Here is a 26,667-nt window from a genome sequence, read left to right as displayed (position 1 = left end):
AGAAGGAGAGGCTGTGGGATGAAGGGCGTCAAGGAAAAGGAAGCCCACTTCCAGGGAAGACTGAGCGTGTTTTATGAGAGGGTGAGATGGAGAATACAGGAGAAGGGCCACAGTCCCCAAGGCAGGTCTCAGTTTAGAAGTGAGGAGATCCAGAGCACAGGACTGCTTCAAAGAGAGAAAAACTAACAAGAGGAAGACAGTGGGGAAGGCATCACGGTGTCCTCCCGATGGTCTCTGAGTGTCTGCTGGGAATGGGGCAGGAAGTTAGCAGGGTAAGCTGGCTAAAGGCATGTGCAAAGATGTGAAGGATGTGATCAAAAGTACAGTGCATTTGTAATTTAGCCCAATGGTAGCTACAGAAATGGCAGGTGACTGCCTGGATCCAGGCACGAGGTCTGAGGGCCCTGGACATCACACTGTTGGGAGTTAGTAGTGCTCCTCAGGTGGAACAAGCCCAGAGCTAGGGTCAGGAGATCCAGAATTGTTGCTACTAGCTCATAGAATACCTTTTGGCAGGTCGAGTTCTTACTCTAGGTCTTGGCTACTTGAGCTGCGTGACAAGAATACACTGGATGATCTCTAAGGGCATTCAGCTGTGTGTTTGTGAATCTGCATCAATGGCAGGCAGGGGATGAAGGGACAGGGCAGCAAGACCTTCACTGTGCGGTGAGGAAGTCTGAGGCAAGACTTCTCTGAGGACAAGACGTCCCAGGAGTGTAAGGCTTCTTTATTAGGACTCATATTTCTGAGCCATAGAAAACCAACACCAGGAGAGAGAGAAAGAGAGAGGAGAGAGAGAGAGAGAACAGAAGAGACCATGCCAAAGCTTTCCGACTAGGTTCATGCCAGAGCTCTACACCCGGTTTTACTCACTCTTATTTCTGCTCAGCTCCTGTCTTCCAGCTCTGCTTTCCTCTGTGCTGGTAGCTGCCTTCTCAGCAGGTTCTCCATGAGGGGGAGGCTGGCAGATCTGGCCCTGTGTCAACAGCTCAGCAACCCTGGCAGAGAATGACTTTCCATTTTCCTGAGCCATAGAAAACCAACACCAGGAGAGAGAGAAAGAGAAAAAGAGAAAGAGAGAGGAGAGAGAGAGAGACCTATCCAAGGTCACATCTCATTTTTGAGATGCTGCCTGTGACCAAGGAGCCAGCGCTGTGACGAGTCACATTCCTACTCCTGAAAGCAGAGTTGAGGTCAGTCATCCTCAGGTTACTTAAACCAAGAATGGGGAAAGTTCAGAAACCAAAAGAAAAATCGGCTTGTTTTTCTCATGGATGCTGGAACATCCAACAGCAAACAGGTGTTCCTAACAGGATGATGAGTGGATAACCCTGGCAGTGGGTAAGGTGGGACACACAGTGTGATCGGTCCCTCCCTTCCTTGGCTGCAGTGTGTGGTCTCCCCAAGTTCTCCCGGAAGCAGATCTCCAGGATCTTCAATGGAAGCCCAGCCCAGAAGGGCACCACCCCCTGGATTGCTATGCTGTCACACCTGAATGGGCAGCCCTTCTGTGGAGGTAGCCTGCTAGGTAAGGACAAGGTAAAGAGGTAAAGGACCCTGGACTGGGGGCATGGTGGCAGCTAAGGACCAAGCTACTCCTGGAGACTGGCTGAGGTTTCTTCTTTGAGAATCACTGTCTCCGAAAGTATGGAAGACAGTTCTCAGCAGGAGGCAGGACATGCAGGTTCCTCTTCTGACTACTTCAGCTGTGGAACATTTCCTGAATCCTGGTCTGTCTCTGACCATGACAGACTGTTGAACATGGACCGCAAACAGCAGCACATACATGTGACACAAAGGCAGGAGATGCCAGAGACAGGAGATCAGGGAGAAGGGGGGAAGCCAGCCCCTGGCGAATCAAGGAAAGAGGATTTTAAAAGGCCTTGAATGCATGCTTGGAACTTAGATCTTATCCTGGATTCTGATATAGGTTTCTGGACATATTCTGGCCAGTCCAGTGGGGAGGGGGACATGCAAGAGGACCAATCAAGTGAAGGGAAATGGAGATAAACAGAGGGATAGTGCCGATGACAGAGCAAGCCAGAAAAGAGGCAGAGAATGAGAGACTTAAAGCCTAAGAGAGGGGACCAAAGACAGAAAAAGAAAAGAGAAAAGAAACGATTTGAGAAAAAGAGACTGGTGGGGCCTGAGACGGGAAACCAGGAAGAAAGAATGGGAGGAAGGAACTCTGGGTGAGGAAGCAGAAGGCACAGCAAGATGGTAAGAAAGTGTGGGCAGAAGGTGCTTGTCACACTTCCAAATTTGTTAGGAAGTGGGCAGAGATAGATTACATCCCATTGCTTTAAGACTTTAAAGCAGGTTTTTCACACTGACTTTTAAAGTCAGTAATGCTTCTCCTGGATTGGAATTTGTTGTATATTTACTCTCCGTGACTTAGGTTTGAATTCACTTCTCTACCTCATGCTTGGCCTTCCCCATAGCACCTCAGATCTGTCATCTCTGCTCCTGACATTCTATGTGGTAGAAGGAGTGATGGATGAGAGCATAGAGAAACTTGAAAGATGCTAAGAAACTGAGAAGGTGGCCGAGCAGCATCTCAGTGTCCACAGGGAGGTCAGGTGGGGGGACTAGCAGAGCTCAGAGGTGGAACAACGTCTCCGAGCAGGCCAGCACATGCCCCTGGGCTCGTCTAGATATCCCAGAACCCTGCTCTGAGGCAAGATTTCCTAACCTGGGTACCTCAGCCCACCTTACCAACCTGAGAAATCACTCCAACAGGTGTGAGAAATGCCTGAGGTAAAAAGAGAGTTATGTGTGGAGTTATGTCCAGAGCCAGGAGTCAGAGCCCATGGTCACCTCGGAGAGGAACAAGTGGGGCCTGAACGCTGTTCCAAAAAGCACGTCTGTCCTTGACTCAACTAAAACCTGTAGTAGTGATTCTTAGCCCCAAACCCTGGCCTAGAGCCTTGTTTTCTGCTTGGGTCCCCCTGGGTATATCCAAGGGCTCAACTACTTGTGAACTTACTATCAGCTCCCATGAAAGGAAGGCCAGAAGTTTGACCCTACGTTTAACAAATGCCAGGAGTATAGGCATCCAGGGGAAGATGACAGCCAAGACCCAAAAAGTACACTAGGCTACCGATCAAGAGACCAGGTACCACTCACGTACTGTAACTCTGGTCACACTGCTATCCTGAAGGCCTCAAGTCCATGGTTATAAAAGAGAGGGCTGAATCTGAGCAGTGGTTCCCAACCTTGATGGCAGTCAAATTACCTAAGGAACCTTTAATATGTGTCTGTGCTGGGCCTCACCTCCTAACTCTAGTGGCCTGAATACAGACCCTAATATTGAATACCTAGTTCCCCAGGCTCCAATGTACAATCAAATAGCCAGCTATTAACCCTTCTCCTCGGTACTTGCCAAGCTGTCACATGCACAGAACTACTTGGAGATCTTGCTAAAGTCAGGCTCTGATTCGGTAGACCTCGGGTGGGCTCTGACAGTCTTCCCTTCTAAGGCATTTGTAGGTGATGCTAATGCTCCTTGTGGAGTCGCTACTGAAGAAGCAAAGGTGAAGGGCAGCCAGTGGGCACAGAGTTTTTGTAGACCTGCCCTGGGCTATCTGGCACTCACCCATGCCATGGGCTTAAGCAAGCCCAGAAGCCCTCTTAAAAACATCCAACCCTGGCCTGTGTTGAAATTGGAAACTAAAATCACAGGCCTAACTCCCAGTCTCCAAGTGAGGATCATTTAAGTGTCTGACTTGGGACCATGAATGTAATGGAGAGGGCTTTGGGCATGATCAGGGTCTTGGGCAGTGCTCTTGAGTAGTGTTAAAGTCCTTACTTGAGACAGCTGGAGGCAGGACACAGTATGTGTGTGTTCTGGTCCTCAGGCACCAACTGGATCGTGACTGCTGCTCACTGCCTCCACCAGCCAGTTGATCCAGAGGATCCAACCCTACAGAGCTCATATTTGCTGAGTCCTTCTGACTTCAAAATCATCATGGGTGAGTGAGGGCCACGCTGACTTCTAAAGCACGTTGTTCTTAGAACAGAATTCTGCTACTGCCATTTTCTTTTACAGAGTAAAGAACACCAGATGGTTCAATTCAGTTCAACACTCTATCAGGATCTAAGGATCCAGGATATATAATTAAGACCTAGTTTCTATCCAAAAGAGGCTTCCATTCAATAAGGGGATGAAACCAGTGCATCACCCTCTATTGTAAGATAGGAAGCGGTAAAGGAGTTTCTGTGAATTTTAATTGAATTTTGTGTACTTTTAAAATAATTTATTGGGAATTTCATACATGCATATAAAGTGTTTTGATCAAATCCATGCCCACTCCCTCCCCTCCAACTCTTCCCATATCTCCCCATCACTTTTTCCTGACAACTTCATGTACTCTTTCTTTTTTTTTTTTTTTTTTTTTAAATGGGGCTTTTGGCTACTCTAACATTCCCCCCTCTGAAGAGGTAACCCTAAAATCTTTAAAGGATTATATAAAAGCTCCCAAATACCTTAGACATTTTTGGCCTTTGTAATGGAGTATGTTGCTAAGAGGCCCAAGGACATTGTGACTTTTAGCCAAGAAACTGGCTACTTTTCTTTGGGGTCTTTTAACCCTAACTGCCTAGCCAATTCCTACCTCCTATTCTTATCACACCATCCTCTGAAGAGGTTCCCCAAATTGTGGATAGGAAATTGAGATGCAGACCGCTCTGGCTTCTTCCATGCTGAACAGGGATGCAGGATGAGGCAATTGGTATACCCCTTCAGTGGGTCTATCTAAAAGACTCCCAAATTGCATAACTTTTTTGTGTGTGTATGAATGAGAAGTAAAGGCAAGAGTAATTAGCATTTCAAGTTCTAGACAGGGAACTAGAGAAAAGTCAAAACAGGACAATTTTCAAATGTTCATATGAGTGTCCACTGGAGTTTCTTGAGAAGGGCTTCTGAAACCATCCCTCTATTGGGTTCCTCCTCATTTTTTTTTTTGTCTGCCAAGGCTGGACTCTAGAGTGATGGATTCAGGATTTGCTTTCAGGTATTTTGATAGCTGTTGGGGGAATGGCTAGAATCAGTGTCAGTTCCCTCTCAAAGGCTTCTAGATAGGGGGAGAAAACAAATTTATCCATCATTTTAGAACAATAGCTGGTTGTCTCCCTTAGCTACAGGTGGGCACTACAGTATTGGAGACCAAGATTTGAAGTCTTCCATCTGAGCAGCACTTTCTGGTTAGGAACAAAATCAAATTGTGTATTTGATACAGAACATCTCAATCACCTTTCTGCCCCCTTCCGCATTGCCCTTCCCAGAGCCCCCTCCCCAGCTGGATCTCCTGCATTCTTTCATTTGTTGTGCCACAGGCGATCATGGAGGAAAACTTTCTTATGCATATCAGGTTTTTGAATATAAAATTCTGCTCTGAGAAGTACTTTTAACTAACTGAATTAATGAATTGATTATTTTATTTTTTAAATTAGCTTACAAAATGCTCTTTCCAGATGGGGTTTTCGTATGTACCTCATTCCAGCTGGCTCTCCTCCCGCCTCCACTTACCTTCCCCTTCCTGCCCCCCTCTAGCTCCCCTTCCACCTTGGTGCCTCCTCCATCCCTTAGAGCCTCTCTATTTTCTATTCATATGGGCCCCTGTTTAGTTTTCTAGCCTTTACTCATATTTTCTTCCACATACATACACATGTTTAACAGGAGCTAGGAGGCACTTGTGAGTGAGTGAGAACATCAGTATTTGTCTTTGAGCCTGGGCCATCGTACGGGGGAAGCTTCTAAAGGAAGCCCCTGAGAGCTTGACAGAGGGGGCAATGCATGACCTAGGCACTGAAGGGTGATTGTGTCAACGCGGTGGCCGCAACAGACATCAGAAGCAGCATTCTAAGTCGGTGGGATCGGCACTGCCGTCGCGCCTCACATACTTCCTCTTGCCTAGGAAAGCATTGGAGGCGCCGCTCAGATGAGGATGAGCAGCATCTAGGGGTCAAACACATCATCCTACACCCACTGTATGACCCCAGCACATTTGAGAATGACCTGGGTCTGGTGGAGCTGCTGGAGAGCCCAAGGCTGAATAACTTTGTGATGCCTATCTGTCTGCCTGAGGAACCCTCCCAGGAAGGTACCTCCCCCCACCCCTAATCCCACCTCTGTAGCACAGCCGGGACTTTGGCCAGGAGTTCTCCAGAGTTGGTGAGGCTCTGATGAGACACCTCAACTCATACTGTCTGCGTGGTTCTCCAGCTGCTTCCCCTCAAACAAAATCAGAACTAGTTCCAAGGTAGCACAAACAGTATTAGGCACAGAATCAACAGGCAGATCTGTTTTCCAGATAAGAAAAACAAAAACCAAACTTGTGATTATAATAGAGAGAGTTTAATAGAGAGAGTATTGATGAACTAAATCAGTAAAAGGGGAAACCTGGGAAAGGAGAGGAGTACCAAGAAAGGAAAATTGTTACATGTAGCCTAGGGGCAGGGCCTGACGTACAAAGCTGGAGTTACGGGGCCCAGAAGCTTAGAAAGGGGGCCCTTTGGAGACAGACTTCTACAGAAGGTGATGATGTGCTAAGGAAAGTGGTTGGAACCAGTTTCCACTACTGGGTTGAAAACCTAGAGTGATATGAACAGTAAGAGAAGCTCAGTCAGCCTCCCTGAAAGTGGCTCCTGTTTCAGGAAACCCAGTTCGTCAAGAAAAAACTGCCATTTAATCACAAAATACAGAGGGATGGCTGAGGGGTATAGCTCAGGCTAACAATGGAGCTCAGTGATGGAGTGGTGCCTAGTGTGCACAGGGCCCTGGATCCCATCCCTTAGCTACAAAGACAAAGGAGCGATAGACGCACAAGCTGAACTGAGCAAGCTGAAGCCGAGAAGCAGGCAGCTTCATCACCAGCACAGCTCAAATTCCGTTGCTGAGATTTCCTGGTGAGTGATCTTGGCCAGGGGAAGCAGATCTTAGAGAGGTTTCCAGAGAACCTGATGGAGGTAAGGTTGAATTTATCCCACAGACAGCCTTTTAAGCCCCAGTTCCCTCTCTCACCTCTAAACTGGACACAAAACCCCCAAGGCTGGCCATGATATTCAAGTGAAATATTATAAATGGAGCATATGCAGCCCAGACAGGGAGGCCAACCCATGCCGCCGGCCTTGTTTTCCACTGGAGTTCAGTGGGGCCCTATCGCCACTCACTTCCTGTACCTTAAAGAGGTTAAAAGCAAATGCTGAGATGCAATTTGAGAAGTGTTGAACTGAGCCAAAAGGACCCGTGCAAGTAGTGCAGGCTCTAATTAATCAGGCACGATGCATTTCCAATGTGTCAATTGCCAGTGTTCATTAGGTTATTTACTCCTGAAAGCCTGTACAAAGCTTCGGCATTGCAGCACCGTTTAAGAAAAGAAAAAACTGAGGCTCAGCAAAGGGAAATGGCTCACCCAAGATATAGGTCATTAGAAGAAGACGGAGCTAGTGTCCGTGCTGTCTCACGTCAAGCCTGGTACTATTTTCAGTATCCAGGGCTATTTATTAAATAATAATACAATCCATCAATTATATTAGTACATTAGTATATACAGTTAATAAATAGGAATACAATTGCTCATTCCCACATTGCCCCCAGATCTATCAACTATATTAGCTTCTAGAATGTCAGAGCCAGTATTAGAGAATACCAAGTCTAGCCTCTTCATCTTATGGATGGAGAGTCTGGGGCTTAGAGTAGGGAAAGAGGAGAAAAGACAGCCAGACATATTGTTGACTAGGATGGGCTTTTTATTTATTCACAGTTGTTCACTGGGCATCTCCTATACACTAGCACTAGTTATAGACAAGGGGGATACAACAGTAAACAAGAGAGGTGAAATGGTACAGTGCCCAGGTTCCCTGCTAGCTGGCAGAAGAGTGGAGGGTAGGCAAACAAAGAGATCAGGTAATGTATCATAGAGACAAATGGCCTCCACCCCAGCAGACTTCCCCCTTCTTCCCCACTTACTGCCTTTCCCTGAGGTAGCAAATCCAGCCTTTCTTCTCCCCGCAGAGGAGGATGGAGCTGCCAGGGCCAACCCTCAGTACACACCACACAGCCTCTCTCTCCTCACAATTTCTTCCCTCCTCTAGGAACCATGGTCATCGTCAGTGGCTGGGGGAAACAGTTCTTGCAGAGGTTTCCAGAGAACCTCATGGAGGTGAGGTTTCATTGATATCTTATAGGCAGCGACACTTTGGCCATGCATTGGGTCTTCCTCATATACACTGCCACCTCCGGAATTTGGAGGCTTTGAAGAGGGAGTGGTAAGAGAGATGAAGGGCCAGACTTACCTACACAATTCTGACTCCCAGAAAGTTTGATGTCTTTGTTTTGCTGGTCATGGACTCTAGTCTCTAAATACTATTCAATGTCCCTGATAGCTTGTAAAAGGCTCAGTATGGAAATTCTCCCAGAACATAGCAAGTCTGGGCACCCAGCAGGTTCATGATTCATCTATACACCATGGAGATTACATACCAGATTAGCAAGAATGGGCCAGGCGCTGAGAAGCACAGTTCTTGCAGAAGTAAACTTGACTGCTTCACTTGAAGCTCACATTGCTGTTGTTTCAGAAGAGAACATTGAACTAGGTCTAAGGAGCCATGGCTCCAAATCTGGGCTCCTACTATTTTCTTGGTTTCTCTGAAACAAGTCATTTGTCCCTTCTAGGTTATAAGGTATAACATCAAACTTACAAGGTTAGAAGCAACACTAAACTTCCTCTGATAACTTCCTGGATCTGCCATCACCAGGTTCTATGAACTGCCTGTGTTCTAAACCCTTCATGCTATTTTATCATACTTCAACATTTTGAATGTGTAACAACCATTCATTGCTTCATTTATTGGCTGTTTCCGATGAACAAGCTCTTATGTGTGCCTGGGAGGAGAATGGGTAAAAGGAGCAATATGGTTGCTGGGCTCCATATCAAGCAGTCAGACAGACCGGAAGAGGTTATCGGATGCTCTAGGATATGCAAGGGGAGATCTGACTTCATCTTGTAGGTTCAGAACAGCTTCCCAAAGGTTGCTTATGAATAGAAGTTAATCAGGGACTTCATGTGCTGAAAACTTGTCCTCCTGACCTGGTTTCCTGTCCCCACTTTCCCAGGTAGACTGTGGCCCAAGGAGAATCTGCATAGTCTCCATTCCCTTGTAATAAGGGCCAACAGAAAGTTTATGTTTGGAGCACATGATCCATTTGGTCTTGATTTAGCTGAATGAGATTTGTATGCTCCCTCCCTTAGATTCCAAACTTCTACTCCAACATTTATCCCCATACTGAATCAAAAGCAATAATCATCACAATACTTTACTTTTATATATCAATTTGTTACCTCAATTCAAAAAAGCATTTTCTGAATATCTACCATCTTCCAAGGTATTTGAGATAGAAATAGGCAAAATACAGACTGTCTAGGAGTTCATCCTTTAGTGAGGGAAAACCATAGGTGAAGGCCGGCACAGCAAGCCACGGTAATCTATGAAGTAATTAGGATTTATTCAGCACCAAATATCTGTTCCCTGTACAAAGCGCTTGATCATTCATTTCCTCTTTGTAAAACTCCGTGTCATTAGTAGGTCAAACACTATGATTTCCATTTTTCTAATGAGGCATAATAGTGTCAGCCATTTAAGGAACAGATTAAGTCACATACCTCAGGTTCCATAGTAGGGATGGTGTAAGTATTTACAAACTAACCATGGGCTTTCTTCACATTATCCTATTTGAAATATGTATATGCTAGGCCAGTATTATTATCTCCATTTTACAGATGAGAGAACTGAGTTTCAGACGGGGAAAGTTACTTGACCAAGGTCACACAGCAAGTTCTTAGCTGAGGCTATAGCAGAACATGAGTCTCCTGGTTTTCATTCAGTTGTCCCTACCACAGAGCAGTTCCTCAGACCAAGTGAAATGTAATTGGAGACCAGTTTGAAAGCTGTCGTAATAGTGGTGCCTCCTCAGCCAGGAGTGGGGACTACACTAAACGATAGCCTTGTGTTCCAGATTGAAATCCCCATTGTTAACTACGACACCTGTCAGGAAGCCTATGCCCCATCGAAGAAGAAAGTGACCAAGGACATGATCTGTGCTGGGGAGAAGGAAGGTAAGTGGAAAAGCTGACACACAGTATAGTCGTTGCCTCCCTGGGAAGGTCAAAGCCAGCAGGGGCCTAGGGAGGGAAGAAAGCTAAGAAACTGCTAGCTGCCCTTCCTGAACCAACACTTAGAATCACCTCGCTCTGAGGCCTGACCCAGAGCAAAGGTTTGGATCCAATGGTCTGCTGCACCCTCTAGTGCCAGATTCCATAAACTACAAGTCAGACGTGGGTTTGTGCTGGGAAGCCCGCCCTTTACTTTACCTGCCCCTCCTTTTCATCTAGGAGGAAAAGACGCTTGTGCAGGTGACTCTGGAGGCCCCATGGTGACTAAGGATGACCAGAAAAACCAGTGGTACCTGGTGGGCACAGTGTCCTGGGGTGAGGATTGTGGGAAGAAGGACCGCTATGGGGTGTATTCTGACATCTACCACAACAAGGACTGGATCCACAGGGTCACGGGGGTGAGAAACTGAGTTCAGCTCCCACCCCTTGGGTGGTCAGTCACTAACAGAAGATGATCAGCGGATGCAAGCAGCCTTTCACCCCTCATTCAGCCCACCCTGATAAAAGGGGTGTCTCTGTCCTTTTTCCAACTTCTTATAGAGGCAAAGTAGAAGAGTGTCAGAGCAAAAGTCTGAATCCAGGCTCCATCACTTAGAAGATTTGCAATGCTCCACGGCTGACCTCACTTCTTTAAGCCTGTTTCTTCAGCCATGAGATGAAAGTGGTACACCTTACCTACCTCATAAAAGTATGATGAGGAGAAAACTAATATATGCATAGTACTCAACCAAGTGCGTGGACTACATATTCCATAAATGTGTCTTGGCAGAAGGTCCATGTGTCTACCAGGCAGAGTCTCAGGGATGATTAGTGGTACAGCCCTCCTTCCACCTTGGCAATCTCTTTGATCTGCTCCCTAATACTCTAAGCTTCAACACCAAATACAATTCTCCCAACCTCAACCTCATACCATAAAAAGGTGAATGAGATAAAGTTTTCAGCCCTGTGGCATGATCCCTCCTTCCCCACACACCCAATTTGAACCAAGTACTAAATGGAGTGAATGACTGAGAAGCAGGAGCTAGGAGGGAAACGTGGGGGTGGAGGATGGAAGCCATACATCTGCTACCAGCTCTCCATGTGACCCTGTGCAAGTCCTTTCCCCTCATTTCAAAAGGCCTTCAAGCTGTGGCATCCTGGAATCCAATAAAGTCGTATTTACTGTGAGGAGTTAGACTCCAAATAAGCAAAATTTTTATTAGGTTCAAAGGAGCTTAGATGCAGAGAAAATGCTCCTGCTGCTCCCACGATACCCTCCTCAGTCTACCACACATTGGATCCAAAGGACATAACCAAGGCAAAGTCCAGCCAAGGATCTTCCCGTATTCCTAAGCAGAGGAGCTGCTCTGGGCCCCAGCCTCCTTCTCTTCCTTCAAACCTAGGTTGCACAAGGCAGGCCCTGGCAGGCTAGGTCTCAGGCACCTGCTCTCTCCTTCCCCACATCCCCATAAGCAGTCATTCCCCTGATGATTCCTCTCCCTAAGCCTCACCCTTCTAAGCACCACTTGCTCTCTGAAGGGTCACCTTCTAGAGACTTCGTCCCCTCCAGTGTTCCAAGACAGAAGTGTTTCAAAGCCCCAAGTCCCTGTCTCTTGTGCTATGTGAATTGTTCCTCATGGGTGATTTTGACTCTTGACCTGCACTGCAGCTGCTGGAGTCAAGCTGGGTCTCTTGTGGAAGAGGAAGACAGTGGCAAGTGAAACCTTGTGGGTGTTAAGCCCAAGGTTGAGCACTCAGGGACAGCCTGCCTGCACACTCAGGCATCTCACAGCCTGCCTCTGCTCCCATGAGCAAGTCATTCTACCTCTGAGGACTCTGTTCTTTATTCTGTAAGGAGATGGCAGTGGCACCCAGTTTTATTTGACACCTCTCAAGCAAGCTGGAGCTCTAGTTTAGTCACCAGCAAAGGCTGGTGATACAGTTTTGAAACTATTCTGAGGCAGTCTGAGGCACTTTACCTTCCTATTCCCAGCACTTCCTGGATCCTGTCCTGTTTGAGGCTGTCCTGACTGCTGCAGGACTGCTGCAATGAATAGAGTGTGGCCCATGCCTTCCAGGAGCTCCTAGTGGGAGCCAGGAATGTGACTAGACTATGGAAATGAACCCTGACAAGTACATATTGGAGAGTTGCGTATGTAGAGCAAAGCCTTACTATGGTATGGAGTTTGAGAGAAAGGTACACCAGGTGGCATGCCAGGAGGAGATGACCTTCGGCAAGGAGGAGAGCAGGAGTTGGTGTCCATCAGGCTTTCTTCAGATGACACCAGGTCTTCCCACAAAAGTGATAAATTCAGAAGAGCAGTATTAGGGCATGAGAATAAGCACGAAGCTAGCCTGTCTCCTTAGAGTTAGAACTTAAACAGAACCTGAAAAGCCTCGGGATTCCCATGCAGATACTGACTTCTAGATGGACCCAGTTTATCCCAAACAAGCCTGTCTCCTTAGAGTTAGAACTAAACAGAACCTGAAAAGCCTCAGGATTCCCATGCAGATACTGACTTCTGAATGGACCCATTTAGTCTTTCTTCTCTAAATTATAACTTCATCCTTATCTTGAGAAAATGGCTAATGGGCCATGGAACCTCATCCTCCCCTTGTCCTGCAAGTGTAAGATGTACAGCTGCTACACTGTATGGCCCAGGGAGCCTGATCTCCTGGAGCCAAGGGAACAACAGGATAGCATGACCATTGGGACCACCTTGTCTAACTCCATGGCCTCATTTCTGAACATTTCTAGGGATGAGAAACTCACTACCATCAGATCCAACCCATCCCAGTTCTAGAATGTGCTGTCCATAAAATGGTCTATCTTCTCAGCAACTGAAATCCATCTCCCAGAATATAATGTGTGTAACTAAAGCTGTGATTTCATACCATGAAATACTGTATTAGCAATAATGATCATGTCTGGATTTCATTAGTCAAAAAAGCTGTTGTTCTTATGGGAACAACACATTCGTTCCAATAAACATCTGCATCGAGTCAGAGATCCCTGTTTGGCTTCTATGTTTTTCATGCACTGATGGGTTTGGTAAGTTGTTTACATGTTTCAAAATTTTGTTCTATCCGATTAAGATCACTGGACCATGGAGAGAGAGGGACTATGATGGGAAGGTTGTGTTAGAGATACAAAAGCCTGTCTTAGTGTTTTTCTTTAACCCATTCTGTGTTAAAACGGTGAGCCATTGTTCCTGCAAATTGTCAAGATGCCCCATAAAGCCAATGCTTCAGCACATAGACTGTGTTTCTCGAATGCCACCCATGTTTAGATTAGGATTTTTCAGCTTGTATGTTCAGTGCCTACTTCAGAAAATATTGTACCATGTCTAGATCGCCCTGTTTGGGATTGGAATATATGCCTTATTTCTGCTGTGAGTTAATCTTTTCTATAAGGGCATGACCAAAAACAAAAGCAAAAACCCATCGTTCAAGCAAGAGGTAGACAAGATGTGGGAAGGGAAAATCAAGATCACTCATGTACAGAGATGCAGCCAGTTTCGGTCTAGATAGAGCGAGTCTTGAAATCAAGAGACAGATTCTGGTGAAGGGAAGGTTGATTTCAGTCTATTGGTTAAAGGGAAAGAATTATCTTTGCCTTCTCTTGCCTGAGGTTATTGAATTAGATGAATTAGCAGATAGGAAAAACTATTGAGGCATAAACTTTGCCAAAATATGAAAGTTGGGTGGGAAATAATCATAGGCGTTTTTAGTTTATGTTATCTGCTTGATACTCTAACACACATGATCTCTAGTTTAACCTGACAATAACCTGTGATGAAAGTACTCGTGTTATACTCATTGTCCGCTGAGCGAACTGAAACACCACAGAATTATTGTTTGATCTGGAAACAGAAACGCCCCCCAGCAATGAACACTCCAGAAGTCCAGACCTTGATGTATGTCACTCTCCAGTACAGAAGGGCCCCTTGAAAAAACTACTTGATTCTAAAATCAGGGTGTGAAATATACAAGATGAGTCTGGAGAATTTTACTGTAGTGCCAGGGAATAAAGAAGTGTTAAAAAAAATGCCACAAAACAGTAAGTAGTATTGGATAATAGACCAAAATGTAAAATAAGCAACCACAAATACGTATTTTATGAATGTATTACTTAAAAATACCTAAATTGTGAGGATAACAGGTCTGTTATGAAGAAACATACTAAATAATTTATGTGAATACTCTCACCTCACAGACATGGATCATAATTCCCGATCCCTTAGGTATAAACAGCACATGGCAGATTCCTTCCAAAGAGTAAAGTATGGGGTTGAAGGTACAGTTCAGTGGGAGAGCCCTTGCCCAACATGTACAAGGCATCAGATTCAATCACCAATAACACACACACACACACACACACACACACACACATACCACGTGTGTGTGTGTGTGTGTGGTATGGGAAGGCAGAAAATAGTGACTCTGCAGTGGAGAAACTAATCAAACCTCCCTCAGTCAGAAAGTCAAAGTTAATATCACAATAATAAGTCATAGTGATGTGGTCTGATATGCAATGCCAAAAAATGGTTCTTAATCTCTCCGTTCTTTCTCCCCATATCCTAGAACCCTTGTCTAACTGTGAAATATATAGTCAAATTGAACTTGAGAAATATTCTATAAATACCTGGCCAATGCTCTGCAAAACTGTCCAAGTCATCAAAAGGAGGGGAAGGATATCATAAGAAACTTTCATGGCCAAGAAAAGCCTAGAATGGATTGAATTGTGTCTCCCCAAAAGCTACTGAAGCCCAGACTTGGAGAGGGAGTTTTTAGAAAGAGTTAGTACAGATGCAATTACTTAAGAAGCGGTCATACTAGGGAAAGGTGGGCCCTTTATCAAGTACCGCTGGTGTCCTCCTAAGAGAAGAAAGATTACAAGGGACAATGCTAGAGTCAGTCCAGAATCCAGCAGCTGCAAACCAAGGAATGCCAAGGATCGCCAGCAAGCCCCCAGAAGGCAGGGTCAGGTGAGGAGGGTGCTCCTCCACGGATCTCAGGGCAGCACCTGGATTTCAGACCTCTAGCTCATCACCGTACACTAAGGGTCTGTCACATTAAAACGCTTAATTTGGGACCTCACAAACAAAAGCAATGTGACATCCTAGAACAGAAAAAAGACATTAGGTAAAAAAAAAAAAAAAAAAAGAAGATCCAAACACAGTGTAGGCTTTGATTAATAGTAATATGTCAGTACTGGTTCATTAATTGTGGCACATATACCATACTAATATAAACTGGTTTAAAGCACTTCAGAAACCAATAAAACTAGTATAGGATACAGCCAAATGTCTTATACTATTGTCATCACCTTTCATAGTCTAAAACTATTGTGAGCCTTTTGAAAACTATGGGATCCAAGTCTGTCAGATAGAAAGCAGAAAACTGGGTTTAAAACCTGCTTCTGGTACTGGAGAGATGGCTGAGCAGTTTAGAGCACTGGATGCTCCTACAGAAGGCCTGGGTTCAGCTCCCAACACCTACATGGTGGCTAACAACCAGTGCCGGGGATCTAATGCCCTCTCTTTGGCCTCTGTGGGCATTGCATGCATGGGTGCACTTATATCCATGCATGTAAAACACACATGTAAAAATAAATAAATAAAATAAGCAAAATTTTTTAAATTAAAAAAATAAAAACAAAAATCCATTTATGATGGATGCTAAGGCATAAACTGGCACTTGGAGAAATGAACCTAAACACAGGGCCAGATTGGAAGCTTAAGGAAATACAACTTCCTGGGTCTCTGTACTGTCTGGTATAAGGTTCTTAGAAGGCCCCCAGATGATTCTAACAGGCATCTGGTTTGAGAGTCACTGATCTGTGCCATCCTGCCCACATGACCCATGTCCCAAAGAATGTGGGAGCTTCTTTTTCCAGGACTTCAACCTCTGACTGAATTTACTCAACGGGCAAGTGACAGCAATGAAGTAAGGTCCTCTTGTGTTCCCACCCATGATCTAAAAGTTTCCTGTGACTCAGTAGCAACACCATTGCTAAGACGCTCCTGCATTAGTGTTTTCCTGAACAGACAAGAACTCTTTTTTTTTACGGTAATAAACTAGGAAAGGGAAAGTACCCCAGCAACTGGGGAACAGTATATTACAGAACTGGGTATGAAAGGGCCCTGGGTATTGGAGGGAACGTGAGTGACATTGTATCTTTGGAGAGAGAGACATGTTAGCAGCAAGAACACCACTATCTGGGGAGACTGGAGACGTAGTTATGAAGAGCCCAGGATTCTTGGGAGCCTGTTTTGGGGAATGGGGGGAATTGAGATTTTTGTACCAAGGAGAGATGTAATCAGTTTCTCTTCAGCTGAAGCATTAGTGCAGAGTGCACTCAGGGAGACTCAGTATGGCTACAGACATAATGCTTCCTGATGAGGACAGGCCCAATGAGAGGGAGGAGAGAACTGTGACCTAGAGCTGCAAAAACCTAGGCACTGGGCCTAAGAAGGTACCTTTAGCAAATCTCATCCTCTTGAGGAACCTTCAGAGAGAATTAGTAGGGGAGGAAATGGGGCAGAGACCAAAACCAAAAAGGGGTGATGTTTTCCAGGTCCCTGGTCTCTGCCTGCTGGCAGTGCTTGCACTAGAGAGGAAGCACAGGCCACTCTGAGCTTAGGAGAAGGAGACAAACAAGACCTTCATATTTCTCTCATGCATCTGGTATGCATTGGCCTTTTTTTCCCAGAGAGATCAAGAAAATGTCATTTGGATGCAAAAACACGGGCTCAATTCCCAGCAATGAGCTTCTGATCACAGGGAAAAAGAGCCAGGACCATTTCAACATCAAGACAGATCACAAAGGCTCCAAGAGAGTCCCCCTAGAGGAATGGTTATTAGGACAAAGCACTCTTAAGACAAAGAGAAGGTGTGTCAAGTCTGAGTGGTGCCCAAGGCATGCATGCTGAATGAACAGATCAGAATGGATAGGAACGCCTCTCCCCCACTTCTGCTGGTCCTGGGGTGGCCTTTACAAAGTAAGAAGTTGCTATGGCATGAATATGCGCAACATCCCCTGGTCCATATGTCAAGGGACTGGCTGGCATAAGGCTTGAACACTGGGATTTTTTGAAAGATCTCCAGATGGATCTAATGTACATTGTTTGAGAACCACTGTTCTAGGCTGTTCTGCCAGAATGTACACGCTGAAGAATGCAGGAGTCTGTTTTTCCCAGGCCTTTATTGAGGTCGCTCAGTAGACAGAAGAAGTTCCAAAGTAGCACTATTCAGAGGTGGTAGGACCTTTAGGAGGTAGGGCTTAGTGAGCGGTCCTTAGAGCATTGTGGCTGTGCCCACAAGAGACTATGGGGTTCCATTCATGCCCCCTATGTTTCTGTTTCCTGGCTTAAGTTATAAATGCTCAATCTGGCATGTGCTTTCCAACATTGCCATGCACTCCCTCACAAGAACTGGGCCAAAGGAGGCACTACGCCCTTTTGCCTCTAGAACCATGAGCCAAAAATAAGTCTTTCTTTTCTTTACAAGTGTCCTGCATCAGATATTTTTGTTGCAATGACATAAATCTAACTAATGCAGAGGTTATGACACTCCAGTCCATATCAATAGGCCAGAACTAACCAGTGCAAGTTTGGGATCCTGAGGTTTCAGTATAGATACAGCCCAGGCCCAAGGTCTCAGAAGCTGTCACCTATTTGGAAAATGAAGACTCTCATCTCCCCTTAGGTTATTTGTCATATGACATTATTCTGTCTTGTCCAACTCCTACAACTATGCAGTTTACTTAACCAACCCCCATTAAATGCCCACATGTGGCCAAGGCCTGCCAAAGGGGCCTAAGCCAATGGAATTGTTCCTTTAAACAACTTCACAAGATCTCTATTTGGTCTGACCTTGGTATTTAATACCCAATTGGCAGTTTAGACCTCCCACTGAGTCTTTTTATTGCAGTGCATTTAAAAATTATGAAATACTTCAAACACACTGGAAAAAAATAGATAAAAATCCATGTCCTGCTCAGATGTAATGAAACAGTACACTCCATGCAAAGGAGTACCAGCAGGTTTCCAACCCAAGGACTGAGTTGGTGCCATGCAGGGAGGTGGCTTGGGCTAGTGAAAAGAGTTCTTCATGCTGATTGTGAAGTCCTGGATCCCAGTCCTACCTCTTCCTGGGCTCAGAAAGCTCAATCACATGTGCCCTCTGGTCTCAGTTCCCACAGTCTCCCTGGTGACTTCCCCTTTTCTTTTCTATTTTATTAAAATATTTTAGTTATTGCTTTTTATTGTATGTGTATGAGTATATTGCCTTCATGTGTGTGTGTGCACTCATGCCATATAATGCCTGTGGAAATCAGAAGGTGCTGGATTCTCCTGGAACTGGAGTTATGGATGGTTGTTAGCTGCCATGTGGGTGCTGGGAATCAAACCCTGGTCCTCTGCAAGTGCAGCCACTGCTATTAACCACTGATCCATCTCTCCACTCCCACCCCCACCCCCATCTTTCGATTTCTATCCATAAAGAGTCCCAGGATTTAGTCCTCTGGATTCCACTCCGTCTGCCCACATTCCCTGTGCAGTCTCACCTAGACGCAGGACATCTGGCATTATCTCAACACTGATGACTGTCTATTTTTTTCTCTAGCCCTGTGACATACTGCTACCTCGGCTTTTTTTTTTTTTTGGTCTTTTTGAGACAGGGTCTCCTTGCAGCCCTAGCTATCCTGGAACTCACTATGTAGACCAGGCTGGCCTTGAACTCACAGAGATCTGCCTGTCTCTGCCTCCCGAGTGCTGGGATTAAAGTCGTGCACCACCACGCCCAGCTTACCTTGGCATTTTTTAATATTCAGTGTCTAAAGAGCATCCCCAAACTTTATATCCCAAACCATTCCTCTGATACTGCCCATAAACTCTACCTCATGGTCTTCCTCATCTTACGAAGTGGTAATTCTATTCTTCCAGCTGCTAGGCCAAATCCCTGGGGCCTCTTCCATTACTATTTCCCTTATACAGCTCACCTGAGAAATCAAAAAGTCCAGTGTATCTTTAAAATGCATGCACTCGCTGCCACCATAGCACAAGGTATAACCCTACTACGCTTTCAGTCTTGTCCCTAAACAACCTATTAACATAGAGCAAATTAGATATCACCTACTGTTCAACTCCAGCAGCCTCCTATCTAATTTACTTTAAAAACCAACATCCCAGCTATGACCTAACTCTGTGGCCTGTGGTTAACAATTTTACTTTTTTATTTTTATATTTTATGTGTATTAGTGTTTTGACTGCATGTATGTGGTCAGAAGAGGGGATCAGATTTCCTAGAACTGGAGTTATGGACAGCCGTTAGCCACTATGTGAATGCTGGGAACTAAACCTGGGTCCTCTGCAAGAGCAGCCAGTGCTTTATATATGCATATGAGTGTAATGCCTGCATGTATGTGAGTGCACCCATGTCGTGCAATGCTGTGGAGGTCAGAAGAGAGCTTTGGATTCCCCTGGAACTGGAGTTAAGGTTGGTTCGTAGCTGCCATGTGGGTGCTGGGAATCAAACCCGGGTCCTCTGCAAGAGCAGTCAGTGCTCTTAACCTCTGAGCCATCTCTCCAGCCCCAAGGTTAATTGTCTATCAAAATGAGCTTCTTTAGAGAAAAGCAAGAACATTAGATTAATGAAAGTTTGCTTCCAGAGAACACAGGGAAATAATATGCTAAGACTGTATCAGATGAGGACAAACCCCAACTCATTTGGGCATATGGAAATCCTAGGTAACAATTCATTGGAAGGGTCAGAGTCGAGAGGTCACTGGAAATGACTAAAGACAGAGAAGGCTGAGCAGCAAAATCAAGTCACCTTTTTGCTTTACAAACAGGGAAACTGATACTTTAGGTAGAGGAAGAACTAAGCCGCCTGAGGCCAGCAGCTGGATAATCGGGAGCCTGGGCTGGAACCACGTTGTCTGAATCCCAGGCCAGTGAGATTTCTCCACCACAGCCACTCATCCACCGTCTTCTCAGGAAAAACAGGCGGCTTTCATTTCCCGCCTGCATGTGCCAGTACCCAAAAGGATGCCAGAAATGACTCCAAAGGAAATTCCTTAGCTGGGAGTCCTGCAGAGAACCAGAATGAGACTTGGAAAATAATTAAATTCCTCCTAGGGTATTCCAGCCAGGAGGACTGGAGCCCAGAAACCACTGGTGTTTTCTGATTGAGATTTTTAAAGAGCTATCTTTGAAGAATGAAGCGTGGTCACCATGCTTCTGGAAAAATGAAGTCACTTCTGTGAAATAAATAGAAAGACAAGAAAAGAAATGATGCTGGGCACATGAAAATAAACCAGTTCTAAACCAGACCTAAGAAAACAGTTCTTGTCTTCTACATTTTCCTTTACCAGAAGAGCTTCACTGAGGTCACAGAGAGAAAATAGTCTGTCAGGACTCAAAGGAGAGACCAATAAAAAGGGAAAGAGGAAGAAGGAAGGGCATTAGCACTCAGTAGGCATGCACTCTGTTAGCGGGCGCACTCAGTAGGCATGCACCCTGTTAGCAGGCGTACAGTAGGCATGCACTCTGTAGCAGGCGTACAGTAGGCATGCACTCTGTAGCAGGCGTACAGTAGGCATGCACTCTGTAGCAGGCGCACTCAGTAGGCATGCACCCTGTTAGCAGGCGCAGTCCTGGGCAGAACTGCACATCATTTTCAGTGTCCTTCCTATTTTGATGAGGGAGAAATGAGACCCAAAGAGCTTGGTAACTTGCTTATGGTAGGAGCTGGTAAAAGCAAGACGGGGCCCCCACATGTTTCCTGGCCCTGAGTTTTACAAGCTTCTCTAGGCAGGTTTGGTTCTTTCCTTCTCCAGGATCTGGGTCCTCCTCTCTAAGACACAGGTGCTGGATCTTTAATTTTCTTACAGCAACTTATAGTCTAATGACTTACTATTCAGAAATTTTCCTCAGTTGTCAAGTGTTTCCTTTCTCAGGGCTTAGGAGAGTTCTCTAGTAGACTAGTCACCTGTCTTAATACATTTGGGGAGAGCAATCAAGGCAGTACTTGTTGCTGACCCTAAACTAACCGATTCCAGCCTCTGGAATTACAGGAGTCATCCCTGGTTCTAAGAGTAGCCCCTTACTCATGCTCCCATGAGCAGTTCTTACTTATGACCCAAAGGTAACTGTATCACCAAAAAGCCTGCCTGTCAAACTCATTGATTTTATATAGATATATATATATATATATAATTTTTTTTTTATTTTATGTGTATGATTATATTGCCTGCATATATGTGAGTGCACCCGCGTCGTTCAGTGCTGTGGAGGTCAGAAGAGGACTTCGGATTCCCCTGGAACTAGAGTTAAGGATGGTTTGTAGCCACCATGTGGGTGCTGGGACTCGAACCCAGGCCCTCTGCAGGAGCAGTCCGTGCTCTTAACTGCTGAGCCATCTTTTCAGCCCCAAAACCCGTTGACTCCTTAAGCTAGGCTTGAGTGGAATCGTTTCTTTCGTCTGTCATCAGTGACTTATCCAGAATCAGTAGACATTTGTTCATGACTGTTTTAGTTTCTTTCTATTGCTGTGATAAAAACACTGACCAAAACCATCTTGGGAAGGAAAGGGTTTATTTTATCTTACATCTCCCAGGCCACAGCTCATCACTGAGGGGAGTCAGGACATGAACTGGGACTGGAACGTGGAAGCAGGAGCTGAAGCACAGACCACGGAAGAACACTGCCTACGGCCTGCTCCTCTGGCCTGTGCTCAGCCTGCTTTCTTATACAACTCAGGTCTACCTGCCCTGTGGCACTACCACAGTGGGCTGGACCCTCACACATCACTCAACAATCAAGAAGATGCCCCCACAGACATGGCCACAGGCCAGTCCAATGGAAGAAACTCCTCAACTGAGGGTCCCACTACCCAGGTGTGTCAAGTTGACAACTGAAGCTATCCAGCACAGTGCCTCTTCAAGAAAAGACACAGCAGACTCTTGGCCATTTTGGAATAAGATATTTCCAAATTTTGATAACATTTTATCATTTTGTATAATAAAGTGATTGAATATTTATTTCCCTAAGTACACTTTCAGAATCATAAAAGCCTTGGCATTGCAAAGTGGGTCTATGAAAGGGGCAGCAGAGGGGGCAATTAGCATCCTTAGCAGAAGTGTGAGGATTGCTTTTCTGGGAATGCCTTCTGTTAAAAATATGGACAAGCTTCTCCTTTTTTTTTTTCCTTTTTTTTTTTTTTTTTTTTGGTCTTTTTGAGACAGGGTCTCCCTGTAGCCCCAGCTGTCCTAGATTCACCATGGAGACCAGGCTGGCCTCGAACTCACAGAGATCCGCCTGCCTCTGCCTCCCTAGTGCTGGGATTAAAAGTGTGGGCCACCACGCCCGGCAAGCTTCTCCTTTTATGAAACAAACAAGGGGGAACTGTGAGAATGACTTCTGAACAAATGACTTTTACCAACTTTTGTAACCAAAATTTAACCTTTTGTTTTGAGAGCATTTATAATGTTAAAAAGTTTAGATTTTTATTAACCTAAACATATAGCCTTGATCCCTCATGACCCTTCCTTGTTCTTGAACCAGAGTAACGTGTGTGTGTATGTGTGTGTGTGTGTGTGTGTGTGTGTGTGTGTGTGTGTGTTGTGGATATTAAACAAGTGCTACTGTGATATAAAAAATATGAGTGCTGTCTTGTGTGTACATGCAGTTCTGCCACATCTCCTGTTCAAGCCCTCATGGTCCCCCCTTCCTTTGCATTCCAGCTGGTTTTGTATCCCCTTACAGTATTTAAAAATATCACCAAGAGTCTGTGCCCCTATCTATAGAAGGTAAGAAAGCCAGGCAGCATAAGAGACTGGGCCTTTCGTTGTTCAAGGCTCTGCTTCTGAGAGCTGTCTCACAGGGCCTGTGCTGGCACACTGTCACCTTCATATACTGTTTCCTGCATAAGAAAGCTTTGGGGTCTGTTTTTCTGTACAGAGGGTCTACTACACTACACATTGGAAACAATGAAAATTAGCCCATTTGTGTTGCAAACAGCAGGTGGGATTACATCTGTTTGTGCTTACGTATGCTGTTCTAGGCCAGTAGGGGTCAGAAAGGGAAAATCCTTCTTGGATAAGTAAGGGTCCGTTTTCCCTTCCCCATTTCATACTGGATGTAAGGTTTCAATAAAGAAAGAGCAAGGTCTTTGTTTGCAAGCACAGTTCTTAGAAAAATCTAAAGAAACGAGTTCTCAGAAGAGTTTGGGCCCTCATTCTTGTTTTAAATGGATGCTAAGAGTGGCTGTGCTTATTTAGACATCCCTGTAATGTGCCATTGCACCACTGCACAGAGCACTATTTTTATTTCTCACTTGAGCAAATGAAGAGGAAGAGGAGGTAGTGTAAGCTGGAAACTGTAAGACTCAGATTAAATTCACCTGGCAGAGAGAAAAGAGGAACAGATGGAACAGTGTGAAGAAGCCTCCTCACCACCCTGTGCCAACGCTGGTTTGCATGAAGACAAGAACAAGAAGAGCAACTGAAGCCATGGCAGGAAAGTGGCACATTACAAAGGCTCCAAGCCTGTGCCACCACAGGAACTTTACAGAGCGTGATGAAAATACCTGTAGAAGCCTTACAAACCGAAGGTCTGCAGAAACAAAACGGACAAATATGAAAGAGTAGGAAATCTCGCGGTGTTTTTACCCACCCGTGACCCTCCCCTTTCACCACAGAAGCACAGTCATGGTCTGGAATAGGCTGCATGCCAGTTCCCAAGGCCCTTCCTTAGAACGGAGGGAGTGGAGAGGACCTTATGTGCAAGCCTAGACTTTATTTACCCAATGTCTGGGGTACCTGAAGGACTAGTGTTGTTAGGGTCTCAGCAGAAGGCCCATTCTGGAAAGCTGAAGAGACTATATACCCACATATACTTACGACAAGACTTTACGGATGGGACCATATAATGGAGTATCTAAGGAGAACTCCAGAAAGTGAAGAGATCCGAAAACAGTTCTGCACGTGAGGGAACTGAAAAAGCCACAGGCCCAGGCAAGGTGGTTCTCAGAAAAGACTCAAGGGGACTTTAGCTTTTACTTCTAGTATGCTCATATACTTGAATGTACTTACTATCACAAACTGTGCAATTTAAAGCAATCAAAATGATAAATTTCATGAACCTCTGGAAAGGAAGATGAATTACAACCCATTTGGATATGTTGATGCGAGGTACATGTGAAGCAATCAGAGATGATCCATAGGGGGAAGCGTGTGCAAGCCCTGGAGAGCCGACCTCAAGTCACAGATTACATATAGCAAATGAAAGTTTCACAATAGATTAAATCAACCAGGGGATATGGACAAATGGGAGAGGAGAAAACAGAGATGACTAGAGTTGGGACCCTGAAGGATACTAACATGGAGGAGCCAGGCAGAGGCAGGAAAATCTATAAAGAGGCTAGCCCAGAAAAGAGGGTGAATCAGGAACAACATATCCCTGAAACTAAGCAAAGACACTGCAGTCTCTTTTGAGTTACAAAAACAAGGTTTAAAAGAATGAGTTGTACACAGCCATAAGATACCTTCTGGTGATCTGTGAGGGCTGCTTCTGTGGAGCTGTGGGGTGGAAGGCAGCCTTTAGGATACATGGGAGGTGAAAATGGAAAGACAGAGTGTGAACCGTTCTTGAAACTTCTGATCAAGAAAAGATGGAGGATCTGGAAGGACAGCATAGAGTCAAGGAAGGAAACAGGTTGAAAATCCAGGAAGAGGGCAGACAAGGCTCAAATCTGGGTGTCCATTATCAAAGCCGGTCACATGGCGTTCTACAGGCGAACAGCCTGGTGCAGTCATCGGTCTCTTGGTTGAAATGCATGGAAGCAGCACCTGATCTAAGCAGACAGGGTATGATTAGCAAAGTGTATATATAATACTCAGCACAAGGCACAATTGGGCAACGCTGAGAATGTGAATAACAGAAACCCTTTTACTATCATGCCAGGGTTATACTACAACTAATATGCTCCATCTATTTTCAGCATTTTTACCACTTTACACATCATTGAAATTCCAATCAAAGGCCATGTGTCCTTCGGTTTGGAGAAGCAATGATACAGAACTCCTTAATACCATCCAAACTATATTCCACGGGGAAGATGCTGTCCCTGAAGAAAGAAGTCACAATGCTGGGTCCCATCCATCAAAAGTGTGGCATGAACAGGGCTGCAAAAATGAGAAACTGGAGCTTTCTCCTAGGGAAAGAGAGTAAGGACACAAACCTTGTTTCCACAGCCCTTCAGCACGTGTGTACTCGGGACACCTGTAATCTAGAGTGCACAGTTCCATTGGAATGTACTGTCAGCCACTGAAAGGCAAGAGCTGGCTCAGAGGCTCCGCCCACCCTTGCTTCCAATGCTCCCTACATGCGTGTCCTCTGGCTTTACCAATGGTTCTATGAAGCTGCTATGGTTTGAATGTGAAATACTCCCCACCCATCTCCCACAGGCTCATGTGCTGACTGATGGGTTCCCAGCTAGTAATGCTATTTTGGGAAGTTCAGAAGCTTTAGGAAATGGAATCTAAGCAGGTTACTAATGAAGGTCTTGTGAACCTTGGCTTTCTCCCTGATTCCTGTCCACCATGAGCTGAGCAGCCCTCCTCCATCACACTCTCACAATTGTGGTTTTCTTCTCAAATTCATGGTGACAAGAAAGGTAACTATTACAGAAAATAGGTAGGGATGTAAGATTATACACCTGACCATGTCATGCTTAAGAACTGTTGTTTGAGGAAGGAATTTGGAAGAGCTTGGAGAGCAAATTAAAGAGCTTTCAATGCTGTTAAGAAGAGCTTAATAGGTGATTCTGGTCAGCACTCAGAAGATCAAAATGCCACTAAGAAGTGGATGGTAAAGGCCACATAAGGTTTCAGATGAAAGGAAGATCCTGAAGAAAATTTAATGAGCGGCCATTCATGTTACTTTCTTGGGAAAAAAAAAAAAAGATCATATGCATTAGAGGCCCAAGAGATGGACAAAATGCAATTTTCATTATGAAATAGACATGAACCACCAGGGGGCTGATAACAGGATGTTATGGTTTGAATATGAAATGTTCCCATAGGCTCCAGTGTTGAATACCTGATCCCTACCTAGCAGAGCTGTTTTGGGAGGTCTGGAAACTAGGAAGCGGTTCCTAGCCCCATCAAGTAGGTCACAAAGGCAGGTCCTTAGGGGTATATCATCTCTGAAAATGCTGAGCTAAAACAAATCTTTCCTGTTTTTTGTGGTTTGTTTGTTTTTTGTCTTTTTGAGACAGGGTCTCCCTGTACCCCAGCTGTCCTGGAACTCACTACGTAGACCAGGCTGGCCTTGAACTCACAGAGATCTGCCTGCCTTTGCCTTCTGAGTGCTGGGACTAAAGGTGTGTGCCACCAAGCCTGGCTAAATCTTTTCGTTCTTAAGTTCTTTTCCCAGGTATTTTGAACACAGTCAGATACTTAACTGATCCTGAGACTGAGCAAGCAGTCATCAGTGTAGTCCCTCAGTTG

At 45.1% G+C, this 26,667-nt stretch overlaps 1 protein-coding gene across 1 annotated transcript in view; it reads left to right on the top strand.

Annotated features, from left to right (window-relative positions):
- Positions 1-13,161, top strand: part of Masp1 (mannan binding lectin serine peptidase 1) — a 65,848-nt gene extending 52,687 nt beyond the window's left edge. Inside the window, exons 11-16 of the mRNA XM_008853128.2 lie at positions 1,391-1,528; positions 3,858-3,971; positions 5,916-6,101; positions 8,095-8,162; positions 10,016-10,115; positions 10,392-13,161. Of these exons, the coding sequence (XP_008851350.1) occupies positions 1,391-1,528; positions 3,858-3,971; positions 5,916-6,101; positions 8,095-8,162; positions 10,016-10,115; positions 10,392-10,582 (797 nt within the window). The 3' untranslated portion in view covers positions 10,583-13,161. The remainder of the gene's footprint in view (positions 1-1,390; positions 1,529-3,857; positions 3,972-5,915; positions 6,102-8,094; positions 8,163-10,015; positions 10,116-10,391) is intronic.
- Positions 13,162-26,667: the final 13,506 nt, after the last annotated feature.

Source organism: Nannospalax galili, unplaced genomic scaffold (assembly GCF_000622305.1).
Source record: "Nannospalax galili isolate Female #2095 unplaced genomic scaffold, S.galili_v1.0 scaffold591, whole genome shotgun sequence".
NCBI classification, from domain to species: domain Eukaryota; kingdom Metazoa; phylum Chordata; class Mammalia; order Rodentia; family Spalacidae; genus Nannospalax; species Nannospalax galili.
This window is presented reverse-complemented; position numbering and strand designations above follow the sequence as displayed.